Below are 22,236 nucleotides of genomic sequence, written 5' to 3' on the forward strand. Positions count from 1 at the left end.
AAAATTAGAATTGAGAGCTTTGGTGATATCATCCTTATGCTGTTGTAGGCGTTTCTCGAAATTCTGGTTGGTTATCCCTAGAATTTGCCACAGTCGCATGGTATTTGATAGACACCTCTTTGGCGAGTGACTGGAGTTTTATCTTTACCAGAATTTAGGAGATTTATGATTTTCGAATTATTGGTAAATACAACATACAGATTATTTTGTGTGCATACTTTTTTAAGTTTCCTAGTGATTTTTGGGATATATGGGAGGTAGATTATGTTTTGGGGCTTATCGGGATTCTCACATGATAAATTACCGTTGATTTTACGGGAGTGTCTTTTTAGTCTACGGTTTCCTCCACATCTCCTTTCCTCAACATTTTAGAATCCCTTACACTTTACTGAAACAAACGAAAATATGGAAAATTCCAACTCGATCCCAGATCCATGAGACAAAACTACTACCCCTAGAGATAGTCACACCATTAGATGAAGCATACTGACTGTATCTATATGGGAAAACACTGACTACCTTGCAGATTGCCTATTGGCTGGCTCCCATTTCCCGACACTGTCAGTTATATTTTGGAATATCATATCTTTTTCTTCATTTGTTTCCAAGGATTTTCTTTTCTTTCAATTTGATGTACAGTATCATTAATATTGTCATTTATCTTGGCAAAAATAGACCATCTTTTTACCTTTGCGTTCACTTTCATGCACTTAGTACCTTTGTCAAAGACGCCTTCTTAAGTCAGCAACAGAGACACATTTAAATTATGCCCTTTCTGAAGTATCTAAGAAGTCTCTAGAGGGTTAAAAGCTGTTTCTTTTGCATGCCTAAAGAAATGGTTTTTCCGTCATTAGCTCCCTGAATAAGGGAACTAATGAATAGAAGAATAAGAAGAATATAGAAGAATAGAAGAATAAGAAAATTCTTAGCGCTTGTAGAATCCTCCAAAAAATAGACAGTATCTCTAGTCGTAATGTTCAGTTGTAAATTTGCTAATCTTGATGTCTACACTCATTTTTAAAAACGTTCCTAAAAGTCTTTTGTATCTCTAGCTTGAATCAAAACAGCCGGGTAATAAGTGCTTGGCTATTATGATGAAACGCGGGTTCTGCCTACAGACAGCAAAACAAATAAATAAAAGAGTCATGAAAGAAGAAACAATAAAATACTTGAAATCTGACAGGAGCTATCTCACTCATTGACAAGTATAAATGAAGATAAACTGCTAATGATGAAAAAAGACACTCATCTACTTTTGAAAACAAAAGGAGTAATCGACGAACTGAGGAATGCTTTCTTAAGCCCAGTGTTGATTGAATAGTATGTTCCACTTACAGAAACAAAGTTCTGACGCTGTTCCAAGCTGAAACTTCTGATGGAAAGCGATATTCAGAACAAATAAAGTAAAGAGCCAGATAGACAAGAATCAACAAAGGAGAAACAACAATATATTTAAAATCTGACAGGACTTATAAATCTTGTTGACAAATATAAATCAATATACGCTGCTTATGATGAAGACAAATTCCTTCTACCTTTGAACACAAAGTATTTGTCAACTAACAAAGTGTTTTTTTTAAGCTCCACGCTGATCGAATAGTAGTTTTGTCTAGTACCTTGTCCTGAAAGAGTATGTTACATACTGTCAAGCAAAAACAACCAAGCTAAGGTTAAGCAACCGAAATTTTGTTCCTCTGTCTGATTGAAAGCTAAATTTTCTGAAATTTCACTATCTAATAAATACATATAAATATAAGTTAGAAGTACAATATTTTCAGTGCAGTGCAAACACGGGAGTTTTTAACTATCTTGAAAACGATTTTGCGGTCTAAGAAACAAAATTTCAAATCTGGTCGAAATTAAACGAACGAAACATTCACCCATGTGATTCGAATTTTTTCCTCGGGTGGGAATAAAATAGGCTTTAAATTAGACTAGATCAATTTATAACAGACAACAATTACAAAATTATGATAAGAAGACGTAAAAAGTCTTGACATTTGGTGCAAATAGTTAAAATAATCACACAACCTTTAACCCAATATTACCGAGAATTACCAAAAAGAAAGAAAATCAAAGAAAAAAAGAAACCAAAAGACCCCTCAAAAAACGCAAGGCAAAAGACAAATTAATACCAATAATGGTAAAACACGCTTTAAATGAAATGTAAACAAATGAAAAGTAGGCTATATATTCCAGTATCGTGTAATAAATAAATAAAAACAAAATTACCATCCATCTCTAAACCGTAGTATCCTCTCCAACAAAATAATTTTAGTAAATTTTATATAACTGCTGATTTTTCATATCCAGGTCCAGCAGAACTTCGTTGCCTAAAAGTTTATATCTGGCAACAGGGGTGTCAATCTATAGAAGTTTAGGGAGGGGGGGACAATTGTGTTTTTCAAAAGATCGGGGTGGGGAAAATTTGGTTGTTTTATCACTTTTTAATGGAAATACCAAATAAAAACGTATCTTCTCCAAGATATTAGGGAGTTGGCCCAAATACCTAGCGGGAGATGACTCCCTACCACCCCCCACCCATATTGAAGGGCCTGTCTGGTCATGCATTCCTCTAGCGTGCTTAGCTAGACATCAATCTAAACAAGGATGGAAGTCAAGCTACACATACTTGTGTAGTACCCCTTTTAAGCAAGGATGATAAATTTTTATTTCTGCTTTCCTCGCCAGGAAAGTTTCCTAATTTACAGAATTTGAGATTCTAGACACAGATTGTGTTAGTTGTATACTTGACTTTAACCTACTGCAACCAAGCACTAGTGAAGAGGAGGTGCCTGGATATTGATGTTTCAACCGACACTGCCTGTTAATACACTTAACTTTAATAGACAGTGAATGCCAGCTAAAGGAAGGAGCTTGTGAACTAAGTTTCTCTTTCTGAATTTTAGACTTAATTTTTAAAAGGTAAGTTAGGCAATAATTGGGAAGCTACCTTTTTACTCCTATATGAATTAGAGGCAATGTTTTACATACAAAAAATCTCAAAAAAACATTCTCGGCACCGATTTTAGCCAAGAATAATTAATCTTTCAATCAACTAATTTTGATTAATTATTTCTATCAGATTTTATGACGACTTCGTTGTCAAGATTAACCAAGATTTTAATAACAAAATAAATATTTTCTTTACAAAAGACATTTGCAAAAATAAATTAGGACTGTTTTCTTTTAACCGAATCAGATTTTAATTAAGACAATACACATAACAAAACCTTTTTTGGACTGTAATAGTCAATTAAAAAGTAAGTGTATTTGGAAAACAGGTGTTTTTCTTTTTTTAAATGAAAACATATCCTGAGAACATTTTGTTTTCGTTGTATTTGCACTATTTATCTTCAGTCCGGAAATTAAAATTTGTTAAGGTTAAAAAGTGTTTTTTTTAATGCAACCGTTTTCTTAATTAAAACCCATATTTTTATTGTTTTTAAATTTGCAAGTTTAAATTTCCAGACACAGGACTGAAGGTGCAGAATATGCTCTAAGCCTGTCTTTTATATTAAAAGTAGGAAAACTACTGTATATCCAAATACAATTACGTTTTAACTGACTATATTCAAGTCTAATTGCCTATGCATCTGAAAAAAAAAGCTTTGGTTTTTCATAGCATTTTCAGAAACTTCGTCACAATCCCTCAAGAAAGAATGAAGATTTAGGGGGAGGGGGGTTAACACGGTCTTTGCTACCTATTGTATATCTTTGAGCACAACTTGTTCAACCAAGCTTCGTACACCTCCGCTAAACTTATCCCCTTTGTATCACGCTCGACACACTGTGTGCCACGTGCGGCATATTTCTACCATACGTGACGTACAAAGCCCATAGCTCATATTTTTGATATTAGACGGCTCCCCCATTAAAGATAAGAGCTGTTTATTTATTAATTGAATTGTAAAAAAGCAATACTTTTTGGATTTTTTTTTTGTAATTTAAAATATAGAAATCTGTCTTAATCCTTTAAGTATTTTTAATTTGAATCTGGCTAAATTTGAGCGAACTTTATCACATTAGAGAACAATTTTGAAAATTCTAAATTAATAAATAGAAGAATAAAAGTTATTATGAACTAGAATGAGCTTCATTTTGGCAGATTTCCAAATTGCCTTCAACAATGAAAGAGGATGATTTTCTCAGTTCTAATAGGGCACTCCAATGCAAGAAAATGTTCCATTAAAAAGAAAGCTTTATTAAAACTTTTCTTAAAACAGAATATTTTTCAGAATTTGTTTAAGTCCAAGATGTTGCAACTCGCAAAAAAAAAAAAAAAAAAAAAAAAAAAAAAAAAAAAAAAAAAAAAGTTTCTTATCCGCTAACAATATCTAGAAATTTTTGTGAAGGGACTAGCAATAATTATTATTTCTCGTTTTTTCTCCCTCCTTCCTTACACAACTGTCAACTTGAGGAAAAATAACAAATTAGCTCCACTTGTGAATATGAAAGGGCTTACTTCCCGGACGAAAAAAACTTTAGTAGAGCTGAACTTGTGAGCTGGGCTCCAGAAGCTGGATCAAGTGCGTTGCATCATCACGTGAAATCGTCAGACAAAGTTAGGGTAGACTCTAACTTCCCATAAGACCTTAACGTTAGGGTACACCCTAACTGCAGCATCAGGGTAGACCCAAATACTGCATCCTGACTCTGCATGGAACGGAAATACTTTATCTACAGTCTGGAAAATGATATCAAACCAGTCCTCGGACCATAATCTTAACTAACTAACCAATACCGACATAAAAGTATAACGTAATGGTTGGATTGTATCGGCCACATAATTGATAAACGAATCGCCTTATCGAACCAGCCAAAGGTCCTTGTGCTGCTGCTCTTGTTACCAATCTTCTTGAAGATTCACTGCTAGAAAAACTGCTCTCGCTGGTCGAATTCCAAAATATCTGATTTCGCATTTACCAGAGTTTTTACTTCAGAAGAGAGGATTGGATTAAATGAAGCTGCTAAAGATTTATTCATTAAAAAGTGTTTTTTGTATGATGTTTATTAATCTCAAATGCGTTGTGTTCCGACAGTATTGAAAGACTACTGGACTGCAGCCCAATAGGTCCTAGATATTTGAATCTCACCTTCCAAGTACTGTTAGTTCTTTTAAAGAATACAAAACGCGTTTTTGAGCTTTCAGGCTACCCTAGTCTAAAGTTAGCTCTTTACTAGGTTGTATCTGACGTCGCGACCATGATTACCCAACCCACTCTTTTAAGCAAATTCTACCTAAAACAATTGGTTTATAGTCTTTTATCAGCTAGGTACATTAATAGTAGGAGCAATTATTCTTACTACGGGATATTGAAGTGTCGTTAAGTATACATCACAAAAGAACTAACCACATTGCGCTCACTTATACCCAAACCGATCTTTAAACCAACCTACCATACATGACGGTATCCGTGTGTCTTGTATATGAAAATGCAGTTTTTGTAAAAAATTATTTTTTCTCATAATAGGTTTTGTTGCTTTGGAAAAACACCTAGATATAGCAATTTCCTTCAAAATGAGTTCTTAAACATCTCTCTATAATTTTTCAGCCCCCACTAGGGGCGACAGAGAAACGGAGAAAAAAAGATAGATATCACTGTTTTTTTTTTTTGCAAAATACTGATTTTCCTTCTTGGTCAAATAAGGCTACTGTTATCCTCCTCAACAGGGTTTTGGCTATGGTGATACCAATGGTGAAGTTTTCATTTCGATCCGACGCCTATTTTGTTCGGCTTCAGGCCTTTTTTTAATTCCCATAAATTCTTTAACGCAACGAATTTTTATCAGTAAAATTAATTGAAATAAAACTACCATTCCTGAGTCGGGTTCAAATGTCGCGCTTCTTTTTTTCCTTTTTTTTTTGTTCTGAAACAAATAAAGGCATCCTCAGACAATGAGCTGCTTTGTGGTTCACTTAGTAAGGGGGTCATGTCTGGATAGTTTCTCTGAAAACAGAAAGAAGTTTACACCGAAGAGACTCTAATACAGAAAATTCCTCTTAATCCCGTCTGGACGTGGTCATAGGGTCTCGATATCCCAACACAAAATGCTTGAGCTATAGGCCTGTCATGTCAAATATTTTTGCAGCAGTCTTTTAAGAATTAGAGAATTTATAGGGGAAATTATTAATTTCCCATATTAATATAATTGATAGGGGATTTATTAATTAGAATTATTAAGGGAAATTAAAAATTTCCCCGTAACGATTTTTTTTTATTGATTAGGCTACTATGTTACTTCCTTTATCTTTTTGGATTTGGTCATTTTTGACTTGCAACTAGCAGTATTAGTTTAAGCCACGATAATGATAGTGGTCGAGTATTGTTCTGAACGTGGGTGCTTTGATTGTCTGAGGGATATTTGTGATTTTTTTTTCTAAAGACATTATTTAGGAATAGCTTTTTAGGAAATTATCTAGGATAGAGCCGGACGAAGATCAGGTCCTCCCAGAGCAGGGTGGAAAGCTTCGATTTCCGCCCATAGATTGAGGTGGAGGAAGAGCGTGCGCACTCGTGTTGACCTCAGGCGGCTTGGTGCTACCGTGCATTATTAGTAGTTATAATATTAACACTACTAGTCTCAGGCATCTCGATAATGATACTCATTTTGAGCAAAACTTTCTTCAAAAATGTTAATTTGCAATTTCCAAATTTTTATATTGCACTAGGACATAATTTTGTAAAATCTATTACTATTAAAATGAAGACGTTGAGTCTACTAATTCGGTCAGTTTCTTTAGGCGTTGCTGGCAACCCTACGTACAATAAATAAATAAAAAACTAAGTTTTTTAGCTGAAAGTAAGGAGCGACATTAAAACTTAAAACGAACAGAAATTACTCCGTATATAAAATGGGTTGTCCCCTCCGCAATCCCTCGCTCTTTAGGCTAAAGCTTTTAATTGTTTTAAAAAGTAGAATTGTGGCAAAGAGTCAAACTTTAGCGTAAAGAGCGAAGGATTGCGGAGGGGACAACCCATTTTATATACGGAGTAATTTCTGTTCGTTTTAAGTTTTAATGTCACTCCTTACTTTCAGCTAAAAAAAAACAGTTTGTTTTATTTAATTTCTGAACGTTTTTGAATTAATGCATGTTTGGTTTTGGCTCTCCGCACATAAATTATTAAAATGAAATTTGTATATTAATTCTTTTTTTGGCTAAATGGCTTTCTCTTAGTTTTGATCAGACGATTTTGAGAAATACGGGGTGGAGAAGGAGGCCTAGTTGCCCTCCAATTTTTCGGTTGCTTAAAAAGGCAACTAGAACTTTTAATTTTTAACGAACGTTTTTATTAGTAAAAAATATACGTAACTTATAAATTAGCAACTTACGTAACAAACTTTCATAATCTTATATTTTTATTATGTATACAAAGGGGTTTGTATCCTCGTTAATACCTCGCTCTTTACACTAAATCTTAAGTTTTGTCCCAATTCTTTAAGAATAACCCCTGAATCAGAAAGGCCGTAGAATAAATAGTTGAAATTACTAAAAATACTTTAGCATAAAGAGCGAGGTATTTATCTCCTCCTAAATACCTCACTCTTTATGCTAAAGTATTTTTAGAATCCCTCATATGCATAATAATCTCTGTTCGTTTTAAGTTTCAATGCTACTCCTTCCTTTCATTTGAAAAAACGTTTTCATGTTTATTTTTCATAGTTTTCTTATAGTAATGCTAGAAAATCATGCGCCCTTTTCCTTGAATTTTTCTTCCCCCATGACAGATTCCTCCAAGGAAAGATCCTCCAACATAGCCCCCTCCCCTCAGCCCCACCCCCCAAACAAAATAAAATCCCCCTGAAAACGTCTTTACACTTCCCAATAACCATTACTATATGTAAACACTGGTCAAAGTTTGTGACTTGCAGCCCCTTCCCCAGGGATTGTGGGGGAGTAAATAATCCCCAAATACATAGTTATTATGGTTTTCAACTATGCTGAACAAAATGGCTATCTCAAAATTTTGATCCGTTGACTTTGGGGAAAAAATGAGCGTGGGAGGGGGCCTAGATGCCCTCCAATTTTTTGGTCACTTAAAAAGGGCACTAGAACTTTTCATTTCCGTTAGAATTAGCCCTCTTGCGACATTCTAGGACCACTTGGTCGATACGATGACCCCTGGGAAAAAGAAAAAAAAAAAAAAAAAAAACAAACAAATAAACACGCACCCGTGATTTGTCTTCTGGCAAAAAATACAAAATTCCACATTTTTATAGATAGGAGCTTGAAACTTCTACAATAGGATTCTCTGATACGCTGAATCTGATGGTGTGATTTTCGTTAAGATTCTATGACTTTTAGGGGGTGTTTCCCCCTATTTTCTTAAATAAGGCAAATTTTCTCAAATCACTTGATGAAACTTATATATTTAAAATCTGCATTAAAATGCGATTCTTTTGGTGTAGCTATTGATATCAAAATTCAATTTTTCAGAGTTTTGGTTACTATTGAGCTGGGTCGCTCCTTACTACAGTTCGTTACCACGAACTATTTGATACAAAGGATGTTTTTAAATTTATTAAGGGTTTTTCAGAATACAGCTAAAGCTATAATTCGCACTATTCATCATAGAGAACAAGATGTTTTAAACAGATGAAACAACATACCATTTCCTTAGTTCTTCTCAGCATTTCACCGTTTTTCCACCACGTAATGACAGCAGGAGGCTTTGAGCCTGCTGCCTGACATGTGATATCGTATCGGCGCCCTGCGGTTAGGGGCTGTCGGCTGCTTAAAATTTTTGTGGTTAGTGGTCGCACTAGAAAGGAATAAGACATATTTCAGGATGTATGTAGTACCAGCACAGAACTACTAACTAATTCTTTACCAATCTGGTAACTTGTAATCTGATAATCCTGGAAAGAGTAATTCACAAGGCTGTAGACTCCAGAGGGGTAAGCTGGAGGTGTACTCAGACCTACCCCCGAAACCCCAATTTTTCTGAATTTTTGAACACCTCTTGTTTAAGTTACGAAATTACTATTTTTATTATTATTGGCCCCTCCCTTCCTCTGGTAAAATTCCTGTGCGAACCTGGTGAGTCCCCTCTTTCTTTAAAGACTAGAAATTCTTATATTATCTTTCAGCCTACTTTTTACCTCCTCCTCCTCCTTGAAAAGAGGCCTTGGCGAAAAATTATTACTTTGCTTTCCCTAAGTCTTTTAAGTTGTATCGTGGAACTATCATAATTCATAAATATTGACTGAAATTAAATCTTCAAAGACCTGTCTTTGAAAATCACAATTATCTACAAGTTTTAGCTTTGAAAATAAACAAAAAAGTTTATTTTAATTGAAAATAAGGAGCAACATTAAAACTCCAAACAATGAGAAATTATTCCATATATGCCCCCTCCTCAAAACTTTGATCTTTACGCAAAAGCTCTTAGCACTTTAAAAAGAACTTCCTATTCTATTTCAACAACCCTTGTGTTTCAGGAGCCCTCCCCAACGAATTGGGAAAAACAGTCAAACCTTAGCGCAAAGAGCAAGGTATTGAGGGGGAGGGGTAACCCTTCATATACGGAATAATTTCCCTTTGTTTGAGTTTTAATGTTGCTCCTTAGTTTCAGCTAAAAAACTTGTTCTTTTTATTTTATTTCTGTTTTTTTTTTTCAAACAATGTCGATAAATCTGGCTTACCCTCCCTGAAAGATCCCCTTCCCTGTCACGGAAAACTCCTAGGTGAAATAACCCTCCCATAAAATTCCCTTCGAACAGTTCCATCCTTGATGAAAATCCTCCCCGTAAAATTTCTTGTGGACGATTCAGCCTGATTTAATTTGAACTGAACTAGATAATCATTTTGATTACCTTGGTTAGCTAAAATAAATCAAATAATGAAATAGCTAGCGGTGCTTTAAATATAGGTAAATTATATAGTAGGAATATTGTTTCTGTGCTGAAATGAATCAAACCCCTTGCTCCGACAAAGAAGAAACTGACAAGGTTTTCGCTAGGTAAACTGAAAATTATAGAACCTGTTAAATTCACCTGTTAAGTTTTTTTTTCTAGGAGAGGCGGCAAGCTGGCAAAGAATCTGCAAAAGGGGATAAGGTTTTAAAAAAAAATATGTATATGCCCAAAAAGTGTCATGTGTTCCAAGAATGTTACAAAATATTTCACGTTTTAGTTCTTCCCCAAAATTTCCCCTGTCATCATCTGCTTGAGCACTTGGTAGCTGTACAGAGAAGGCTTTAGTATTCACTCAATGCTCTATACACAAATTCGACTCAAAATGACCTAACAAATCTGGGTTGCAGCGGTAGCTAGTATTATAGTAAGAGACGATCACACCCCAGAGTAAAAGCTAAAATAACCCATAACTCCTAAAAATAGAGTGAGATCAAAACAAGAAGTACGCTATTAGAACTGCCTTGTCCGAAAGCCTTGTATAGAGATTTTACAATCTCTTGACTTGTACAACAAGGAAATTATATTGGCTTAAAAATCAAGAGAAATGTGGCTGCAACCACGATATTCTGTATATACGTAATCTTCTTTTCTTTCCGTTTTTTTTTCTCCTCAGCTAGCTGGGCACTGGAAAATAATAGAGAGCTGTATAATGGCTCATTTCAAAGGATATTGCTACAACTAGTGCCTTTTGTAATTAAAAATAAAGTAGATTTTAAAATAGAATCAATTTCGACAAAAAAAAACTGCATTTGCGGGTAGAAGCATGACAATTACAAGAATCAATTGTTCACGGAAAACTGTCTTTTTCAATAACACTGTAGAGGCAAATGTTATTTTTACCATTCTATAGTAAAGAACAAACTTAAGCTCATAAGAATTATTGATATTGAATAGAAAATACGGAAGTTTCATTGGTATCATGGCTTATTATTATCGTTAAATATTTCTAGGGTATGGTGGCATATTTGACTTGCTTAGCTACTTGACTCTCTGAATTTTGTCTCTTACTATTCAGCCGAAAAAAAAGCAATAGGCTATTTCATGTTTGCTATTTCAACACAAGGGGAGATAAATATTATTATAAGTTATTATGTAAACTGAAAAAAAATATAATAAAAAATCAATAGCAGATACCTACGAGCCAGTTACAAAACGACCTTTTAAGTAAGTCGCTAAAAAGGCAAGAATAGCATTAAAAATATGTTCTTAATTTGTACCAGGATAAATTTCCTCGTTTTATATAGTTTCATCATCTATCCTGTTTGAACTTCGCAGAAGTAAAGATTCTAGGACTGTTTTAATTTTTCAATCTTAAGTCATATCATAAGAACTGTATAGACAATGTATTTTGGAAGTTAGGACTATGAAGGTAATTAGTGTTTACGAAGAGTAACGTAGCCGTTACTCTTCTATAAAGAATAAACTATCTTTATAATTCTTCTCTATAATTCTATCTTTATAATTTTATAATTCTATCTTTACAATTGTTCTATAAAGAATAGTTTATAAGAATAAACTGCCGACAACACCGGGTCAGCCAAAATTAATAAAAATATTTTTTTATCTCAATTAATGTGAAAAAAAGAAACAAATAAATAAAGATGACAATTTCATTAGTCATAAGCAAAATAAGCATAACTGAATAATTCCTATTCAAAAAAAGAAAAAAAGAGTAATACAATATCATCCCAGCTGCTTTCATAGGAAATGAGTGGTCAAAACTTAAGAAAACAAAATGTGCCTTCTTAGGAATAACAGTACACGTCATTACAGCAAAATATATTCAAAGGCCAAAATTAATTTATTCAAAGCTAATAATGGCTTCTAATGAGCGATTTCAAAACTGAAGTTGTCAGATAAACTTAGATTCTTTTAGCATAGCTTTATAGCCATTTTTATTCTTTTTTCTGGGACATGTTATTTCCTGTAAACTTGATCATAATTGACAACCCGGAAAATTCCCCACCATGGAAAATTCCCTTTGAAAAATTCCCCCAACTAAATATTCCTCCAGAAAATTCCCTCCTGCAAAAAATTACACTGGAAAATTCCCATATACGAAAATTAAGTAGCCAAAGGGAAAGTATGCCAAATAAAATGTATGTAGAAAAGAAGGGGTTTTGGAGTATTCCCTTATATTCAAAAATATAAGTAAAAAATATGGTATAGAATGTCCTATAGTATTTATTTTTAAATTTTTATGTCTTTTTTCCGTTTTTTTGGGAGAAAGGGCTGAGCTACCGCAGCAGGGTAAGGTAAATACTAGACAAAATAATTTGATAATATGAAATTATTGGTAATTGTAGAAGTGTTTCCCTATAATAGAAGAGCACAGAGATAGAGGGTGGAAGTAGAAAGTACGAGTAATTGCTTCCCGTGGACTTGCTCTGCTACCGATATCTATAGTACATGATCCGAGTTCACCCCTTGCGATCCAGAAAGCGTCCACTAGGCGTTAGACTGTTTGTCCCAATTTTTCTAGAAGAACTCCTGAAACACAAGGGCCGTTTGATAAGAATAGGAAGCTTTTTTTTAAGTTCTTAAAAACTTTAGCGTGAACAGCAAAGTATACAAGAGGGGGTAACCCCTTCGTATGCGAAATAATTTTTGTTTGTTTTGAGTTTTATTGTTGCTCCTTACAATTTGTTTTTATTTAATGCGATTCAGGGTTAAAGAGAGGTCACACGTATTGTGAAATTGAAAAGCTAATTACATTGAAGGAATGAATGGGTATATTTAACAAAATGGTGCACAAGAAGGGTTGGCTGATATCTTTACCGCATTGGGGAAGTTCTTAGCTCCTGACCCCATTTAAGGCGAAACTGGAACAGCTGACGCAGTGACAGTTTTGTACGACGAAAAAGACAAGACTGTCGTTTTTAATAAATAGTGTTTAAAGCAAAATACGAGAAAAATGTCACCTCGTGGCTTTTGGATTGCAGTTTTGACTGGAATCACGGCATATTTTAAAGTCATGTCGGCTGCAGACGCTATACTCTATGTAATGAAGGTTCAGAGACGTAATATTGCTCCTGAAGTTGAAAAGCTATTAAAAGGGAGAAAGAAACGGGAAGAATTATTTGAATCAGACACAAACAAGATTTTTTGAAATTTATGCCTCAAAAGGAAAGTTCTAGTTCCTGACCCCGCTTATTACCACACAAAAAATTGAAACAGCTGGCGTAGGAATAGTTTTCAAACGATCTTGGAAAAGAAGGAGAACACGAAGAGCTTTTAAGATATGCAGTGCAAACACACTGATTTAGTTTTTCTTTGGGTGAGGCCAAGAACTGGAAGTTTCCCTATTGAGGCAAAGAGTTCGGAGAAACCCTATTTCTATACAATCATTAGTAAATTAGTCGAGAGAGAGGCCAGAGAGAGGATATATCTTAGATCGAAAAGTTACTAAAATACGAGGAAAATGGGGAAATTTGTAGGAAGTGGGCGTTTTACGGAGTGTTTTTGACTTCATTGGAAATTACTTTGCTTCTGGACCTTATTTAAAGAAATAAGTTATATAAAATCTTTGCATAGCATTCTTAAAGGTTTCGATCTTCTTCCCCTTCGGTCTGAGGAAAAAAAGAGCTTGTAAAATAAGAGGAAGCATTTGAATATTAATGAAAATGGGATACAAATAGGATTTTTGTGAAATCTTTGCTTCAAAGAGAAAGTTCTTAGTTCCTGGCCTGCTTGAAAAAAAAAAATTAAACATCTAACATAGTAAATGGTTTCCGGATGATTCTGAATGAAGAAAGAGAGGTAAAGACTCTTTAATATATAGAATGCTAGTACACCGTTCAAAATTTTTCAAAGGTGCGGCCAAGAGCCTGGAATTCCTCATTGAGGTAAGCGATCCAGGAAACCCTACGTTTATAACATGATTAGTAATAAGAGGAAGTCTAAATCCCTCCTAAAGTTGAATAGCTAATAAAATTAGAGCCTAAAAAGAGTGAGTTTACTGTGGTACGAAATAATTTCTCTGAAGCCTTAGTCACCATGGGAAAGTTCTTGGCTACTGACTACACTTAAGAAAAACTGCCCTAGGATGGAGGGATGATAGACTGTCTATCAAAAAGTGGAATGAATATTTTTATACAATTATGAAAAGGGCTTATACCAGCTTCGCCTCTTACTTAGACTATCGGTCTTGGCTTTTTCTTCAATTAGCCATGGCTTGATAGCAACTTGATTTTAATTCTTTATTTTATATTTTAAGGACTACTAATTCTAAGGACTATTTAATTTTATATTTTAAGGACTGACTCTTATTAACGTAATAAACAAAAATATAAACTATTACAGATATTAACTATTATAAACTATTACGAAAATGTAAACTATTACAGATATATTACACATACAGGTTTTATTTTCTCCTTTTTTTTTAGATCGTCCTAAAGCTATTGGTACGTACAACATCAGATTTATAGGAATACTAACTACCTTATTTTGACAAGTCTAACTGTGCATTTAACAAGTAGTTTTGTGATTAAGATCTCCAAGTTTTATTGTATTGGGTTTAAAAAACACACTGTGAAAACTGCCACATTGTCTACACTTGCAAGATTAACTGCTTATCAAGCTGTGAACGAGCTTCCTTGTCTTCCTATTTGTCTTCTATTTTTTTTTCAACTGTCACTCCTTCCAAGAGGAGATAATAGCTTTTTATGTGTTTTTATATCTGCTATAATACAAATTAAACTCTCAGCCTATATTTTAAATAGTCTAGGCTAAATAATTGAGGTTACCTGGAAATATCCAGGCACGTTAATTATGGAGAAGGGGCAATTACTTTCTATATTGTTTTCCTTTCTAAATTTGAAAATACCTTTTTTCGTAATTCAGCAAACAAATCGAATAAGTAAGACAATTATCTCGCCAAGATATTGAAAATTACATTTTGGACTCCCCCTAAATTTTTGCGAATCGACACCCTTGGAAATAATCTCTTAAACAAGATCATCACTTCAGACAGGGCATAGTTATTCACTACCAAGATAAATAGATGAAAGGACTTGGAATGGATACAAACACATTCAAGGAAGGGAGGAAGGTCTTAAAACCCAGTACAATCTGCTAAACTCAATATTTTCCCTTCGTAATTTCATGTAATATCCAGGGAACTCGTCTGTTTTTTTTTTTTTTTTGTTTTTTTTTTGTGTGTGTACCCCACCCACCTTGGTATAAAACTCTCGTCTTGATGATACGTGCGGTAAAGCTGGTGTACAACACAAATTCAACACAAGGGAAGTTTCAGCCATAGCATCCACTTTTCCCCCATTTACTTATATTTTGAGGCGGCGCCTGTTTTAAGTTTATCTAAATATAAGCTTAAATATAACAGACAACTGTGAGAAGGAAGAATAATTGAAATCTCCGCTAACAGGTCCCAGATCTGATAAATGTGATGGTTTAATTTTTATCAGCATCGCACTCCCCCTTTTTTGAAAGAGAGGATATATAACGAAATAGCATACAGCGGGTACCCGAAAGGATTATTTATTCTGAGTACTTTCAAATCACTTAGTATGATTCTGATCCTTGCAAGAAGATGATATAGGTTAAGCAGACTTGTATTTAAAAAAAATCCTTCGCTGAAAAGAAATACATAGGCTAATAGTATTGAAGTGGTTTAATATAATTGCAGTTTTTATCATACACAACACAGTAGCAATAAGCGCGAATTTCATTCTAAACAATGGTAGATGTCCCTCTCACATGATTTTATTTTCCTTGAGGATAAGACAAAGTACACAGAAATTGCCTGCATTCTAAAGCAAAACAAAGCAAAGAAAATTATACGTAATAGAGCTAATTGAGTAAAATTAGCACTCTATAGCTTATTTGGCCTCCTTGGGTAATTATGAGAGCTTTAATATGAAGAAAGTAGTTATTTGTATGCAGAGAAGCAAAGCCAAAGTACTATAAGATAGAAAGAAATTTAAGCTTCAGATGAGACTCCCAAAGATAAAAGGAATTATATAGGCTATAGCATGCAAATACGTTTGAGAAGATGGGAATTCTATTTCACAAATAGCGTCTTCATTGCAGCCATAGGTAATTCAGAAACATAGGAAAAAAGGTCTTCATAGGCAGTAGAGACAGCTATATAACCCGTAAAATATTTCTATTGACCTTTTCGACCTGGGAGGTTCCCAGAGGATGCATTTTGTAGTCCTACTGTAACTGTTACCACTAATTTAACCTTAATTCTTCATTCCTCCTAGAGGAGTTAACGACTAATATGTGAGTGTTGTGCTTATAACGATTTCCTTCAAAAAAAGGGAGAAAAATTAAATGCCCATGGGATTTCGGCCATACATCGCTTGATACACCTTTTTTTTTTTTTTTTTTTTTTTTTTTTTTTTTTTTTTTTTTTTGCGATCATGTCGTAAATGTGAAAACCAATTTTTCCTTGATCTTGCATTCCTTCCAGCTGAGGCAGCGATAAATATCTAATTGTTATATTTGTAATGTGTTCCTTTGAAAAAAAAGGGGAAAAAATACACTTGGGTCCCAGCAGGACCCACGTTACATAATATTTTTTAGTGTTTGTGATCCTGCCTTAACTGCAACAGCTAATTTAATCTTTTTTTTTCCTACCGCATGAGGTAGCGATGAATATTTTATTATTTTGCTAATAATTCATCCTCTGACAAGAAAGTAAAAAATCCGTTGCTAAGCTGTTCTCATAGGGAGGATTATCATGGTAGTATATGTCTAATCACACCTCGAGTCTCATGATCCACAGTGGCCTACTGATCCTCCCCCTGAGAAAATCTTAGGAAACAGTTTTCCACAATTATTTCCGCATTGGAAAAATGCCAGTTGTTACGACGTATTATCAGATATTACCTTTAAATGTGCCAATGATGAAGTATTATCTTCAGAGACGTACACAGGAGGAAGCCCCCCTCCCAAAATACTAAAGTTTCTTGAATATCTGGGCACTTCTTATTGAAATTATCGATATAAACTTGTTTCTTTTATTATTGCATCTTTTTCCATAGATACTGATTATTGGACCCATAAAAAAAATTCCTGTAGCCTCTTTGTGACTTATTTTTTTCTCTTTGAATACCACTTTCGCTCCATATTATCAAAAATTTGCTGGAGATTCAATAAAAAAAAAAAATCAAAAAAATCGCGCATACGATAAAATCAGTGATTTGATCAGATTCCGAAAGTTTTATTTTTAATCAAATCAAGACTTAAGACAATTATTATTGATTTAATTAATCTGGTTGGGATTTCATAAAAATTGTAGATTCTATAATATCACTGCAACGTATAAACCGCATAAACTATGACGGGCTAATAAAAGTGTTTCATTTTTCGAGGAAGTAGGTTTTTAGGATTCCTGAGCTTACGATGGACTGGCTTGAAAAGAACAATCCCCCTCCCCTCTTTGATCTATAAAATTGTGAACAAATATGTTTTTGCAAATCTCTCCCAGTGTTTTAGACCCTACTCCAAAATAGAAAGTTTTGTAACGCTCATGATTTTGCGGGCTCAAAGTTTTAGAGATGTAACTTAGTAAAAATGTGTTAACCATCTTTCTTTGCAATACAGAAAGAAACATAGTACTAACCTGTCTATACCCAAAGACCTGAGAAGGTATTTTCAAAAAAAGGGTTTAAAACAGCAGGTGGGAACGGTAGCTTTGCCTTTGATTGATTTAAGTATATCCCTACAGACGATAGGTCTAACTGTTAATATGTCTAACTGTGTTGAGGGTGGCTTCTGAAAAACTAAAACGTCCCTTCCGTAAGCACTGGTCACAAACGGTGACATTCAAAGAGGCCTTGAATGAAACCACTATTATTTATATTTTCAACCCTTAGTGGAGTCATTTTGTTGCGCGGTATCTAAGCTTGGAATTAATGACTGACTGACTATGTGAGGACAGTTTGAGGAAAGAGCATACAGAATGCTTGCCAAAAATTGAAATTGAAAGCAGTTAAAGGATGGCACACAAAGCCCACAAATGAAGCGTAAAGAAAACTCTCAGACTTTTTACTTCTAACAGATCTTTGCCATAATTTATTAAGCCAGCTACAACCCAAAGACCCTTAACGTCAATAGACCAGGAGTTGTTCGTTTCGTTCCTACTTGAGAATTTTATTATCCCTTTGTTTACAGCAAAAGGTACTGGAAAGTGAACGGACAAATTGAAATCCTTCAAAAACAGTTTTAAGAGTTTGGGATAAAATATATTTCACTCTTACAAGCACGCCCTAGGATAAAAAATGCAAGAGGTTGTTCCCAAAATCGCATTCTAAGAGGAAGACAAATTGTTTGGATAATCTGCAGGAGAAATCCCCCACTGAGTACCTGAAAAATAGCTTAGTAATTGTAAGACGTTGAGCCTCCATTTATAATTCTTTCCCGACGGATTTTATCCTTAAAAATCTGTCTATTGAAACCGACAAAAGAAAATTCAACAGAAATAATTGTAGGGAGAAAAGGTAAGTGATTAGTTGACTTTTTGTATATCAGGTCCCAGCCTGTTGCCATGAATTTTTCAGAAAAAAAAACATGAAAAAAAAACAACAATCAAGAGTGAAGATTACCAGTAGTTGCAAGATGTTTTTCTAAAAATCAGGATAAAATTCGGTCAGAATCGGAAACCATTTATGACAGTCACGTACGTAGAAATCATTTTCAAGGGGCAACCAATAGTTAAACCAACACTTTTTATTTTAGGATTTGAATGAGAAATGACCAAAAATTTCAGGGGTTTTCGGATCCCTATATCATTTCATGTTCCTGACTTGTTTGTATGTGCATTTTTATATCCCGATGAGAAGTCATTGAAGGTTCAATATTCCATGTAGAATTAGAAAAGAAATCTTTTTCGCCGTTTGGAATTCCCCAACTACCATTATAAATAAGGGAAATTAGATGAAATAGGAAATCCGGTTTCCGCCTGGTAAGGACAAATAGTGACTGAAGAGAGATGAAATGTGAGGAAAAAGCCCGGGAGATCCATTGCTGGAAACGGCAGCTGGAAACGGTAGAATAGGAACTTAAGTTTGTGAACCAAGATTGGAATATTAGAACCTACAGTGATGACAGCGGTCAAATACGATTCTGAAACATCCTTTCGGTCAAATACGATATGAAACGCTCGTGGAGGGAGCAGGATTTGCTATTTTTCCAGAGCAAATTTCTACGGATTATTATGGGTAACCGTCTGACTGATTGTATTTACAATAAGCTGTACGAAAAGTATGGTTTTATCCCAATTTCTAAGGCATCAATGAAAATAGAGATGGCTAGAAAATATTCTGCGGTTGAAGGATGGCAGATTGCCAAGATCATCCTTTTTACCCAACCAACTAGGGCCAAGCGAAAAGCAGGTCCTCCGCACGTATGAGCAAGTTCCAAAGCTGCCAGTAGCATAATTCAATAGAATTTCAAAAGCCGCCGATACTTTAGCAGCATAATTTGTGTTTTGGCAGCTTTTCTTTGAGTAAAAGGTATCTTTATATGTAAAAATGGTGTTTTAAGAAAAATTCTACTAACAAATTTGCAAACTGCCAAGTAGCATTGCTACCCCAGTTTTTTGATGACGGTTCCTCCGAATAAGGTGGGAGGAGATCGTAAGGAAGATAATGGAAATTGAACTTCTTGAGAGGGTGTAAAGAGGGAGCCTTTGAATCGATTTGAATGGAGGAGTGTGCGTAGCTGTGTTGGCCTTTAGCGACATGGTGTCACAAGGAGTTGTTAGTAGTAGTAGAAGTAAAATTCTAGGATATTTTCTTGACCGTCATATCTAGGAAGAAAACTTTGACAGCGCTTAAAAAGCTGATCTTTTAAGTGCCATAAATTTAGTCTTAAAGTTCTTTGATGCACGAATATTTGCAAAGTGTAAATTTAGTTGCGAGAAGAGGTTAAGAACTTCGGAGGGTGCAACTCCGAAGGCGTTGCACAATACCTTCGAAAGCAACTGCTGGGGGATTTAACTGAACCCTAGGATTTTGGCACTCTAACTTTTAAAAAAGGGTGGGGAATCATTTAAGGAATCGTGATGATTAGAATAGCCAGATACAGGAGTGTGGAATCAAATTGGACGAATTTTATGAATAAGGTAAGAGCTCTTGCTATTAGACTTTAATTTCGAAGTATCAATTCTGCTATTGAATGAGTAGGTTTATCTCTTCAAAAATCATAGGCAGCGCAATAGTGCTGCTTAAGTAAAGAGCGAAGTTGGCACGGTTTTGGGTTGGAGGTAGAACGGGCGATTCCTCCTATATTTAAAAAAATATTTTTTATGTATTTTCATTGAAAGAAAAACAAAAAAAATACTCCCAAACCCCTATATTTTGTAAAATATATTTTTTGTATCTTTTTTATTAATCAAAACAAAGCCCTTTCTCCTCTGTATTTTGTTGAATTGGGAACACTGATAAGATAACTTGGGTACGTCTTGGGGACGCCGTCCTTGAGCTTACATGCCTACCTTTATATGATTTGAGCCGTGACTCAATTTTAATTCAAATCAGGTCAGGCGCAAGCCCGAGCCAGGTCAGGTCTAATTTTTCCAGGTTTGGAATTTGTTAGATAATCAAGGAGTAAATATAATGCTCGTGTTTAAATTTGTCTGTCGCTGCATTCAACATTTATTTCTATTTTTTAAACAATTAGTTACAGATAACTTGATTTAGAATAACCCAATCTTTCCAAAGAAAGACTTGGCCTTTTCTTACCGCTTAAATGTCATCTAAACAAATAGTTATAAAAAATTTTTTATTGGCATGAAAACGTTGTATATTTTAAAATTTAATTACAGAAACAGTTTTTTTTTCAATCTGTTTAAATGGTAAAAGTTCAAATATCTCCTTCTGTATCCTTTGCTGTCACTTCCCTCCCTCTTCCCAGAATACTATTCATTGTATTGGTTCCCAAATAAATTACTACACTTCACTCTATTTATAACTTCACTCTCGTCATCTTTTATCTACTTTCTTTTATTCACTCTTTTTTATAATAGGTTTTTTTTTAGTTTAATCATAAAATTCAAATTCTAAGAAGACCATTGTCAATTGCAGTCACAAGACTAGGTCATTTGCAGGCGACGGTGACTAATTCAAATAATCAGTATCGGAGTAGGCCTATAGACTTTTAGTAAAGAATTTTATATAGGACTATTCGTCTGTTTTAACGTCAGAAACTACTCGGATTCGCGTAAAAAGTTTTCACTTTCAAAGTTCACTTTCTTAATTGAAAGTTTTATCAGTTAGTGTATTTTCATTTCATTTTACTCATATACGGAAAACTAATATGGCCTAAGAAATTATTTAATTTACATGTCGGCAAAATTTCTGGCTGAGGCTAGCAATACCAATGGATGGATATGGGATATGGGTATTGACAAAACAGCATGAAAAATGAACACAAGGTTTCGAAAATGATTGCCTCCAAAACAATCTGGGTATTCACTGGTCTGACAGAATTAGGAATACCCCCATACGTGAAAAAACAAAGCAACAAACATTAATTATTGACAAAAACTGAAGGAGTAGATGGCAGTATGGGGTCATATGTTCTGTATGGGCGATGGCAGGCTTCCCTTTGACGTCTGTTGATTAGAAAGTGAAGACGGCAAAAGCGTCGCTTGGTCGATGCCTAGAGAGGGAGGTTTTGCTTGCCGGTACATCTCTGGTAGACCTGTGGCCGCAAACTCATCATAGGTCGTCTTGGAGAGGTACCGTTGTCCCCTTATGCGTCCACAAGCATGGGGGAAGTAAGTCTAAGTAAGCAGTAATAAACTTGATATTTACCTCTTTTGCACAGTTGTGTCGATTCACACAAATTTAGAGGGGGGAATTTATTTTTTAGAATCTAAGGGGGAATCTAGGGGACAAAAGACCATGGTGAATAATTAAACATCTGATTCAAATGAAAATATAATGACGGATGAAATGTTTAGTAAAGACTTCTATACCGGACTATTCGTCTATTTTAGTACCGAAAACATTCAGAGTATCATTAGTATTGACATAATTCGTTTCAAAGTTCACTGTCTTAGTTGAAATGTTTACCTATTATTACCGTTTCACTTCATTTTAATTATAAATGGAAGACAAATGTGGCCGGAAAATTATTTAATTTAGATGTTGCAAAAGTTTCACGTGCTATTGACTATAAAAAATAACAACAAAAATAAAGATCTCCTCAATTATAAGACGGCAACACTGATTTCTCAATTAAAAATACAATTTTGAACAGGCATGTACATGTGTAAATTTACTTCCAAGGAGTGAAAGAGTCCTTCAAAACTCCATAAAAAATTGTGGGCCTAAAGGCCTG

At 34.6% G+C, this 22,236-nt stretch overlaps 1 protein-coding gene across 1 annotated transcript in view; it reads right to left on the reverse strand.

The window, feature by feature from the left end:
• The window catches only part of LOC136026968 (nephrin-like), a 189,896-nt gene that overhangs the window by 48,275 nt on the left and 119,385 nt on the right, over nucleotides 1-22,236 (reverse strand). Inside the window, exon 7 of the mRNA XM_065703837.1 lies at nucleotides 8,614-8,765. Coding sequence (XP_065559909.1) covers nucleotides 8,614-8,765 — 152 coding nt within the window. The remainder of the gene's footprint in view (nucleotides 1-8,613; nucleotides 8,766-22,236) is intronic.

This window comes from Artemia franciscana, chromosome 5, assembly GCF_032884065.1.
Source record: "Artemia franciscana chromosome 5, ASM3288406v1, whole genome shotgun sequence".
Classification (NCBI taxonomy): Eukaryota; Metazoa; Arthropoda; class Branchiopoda; order Anostraca; family Artemiidae; genus Artemia; species Artemia franciscana.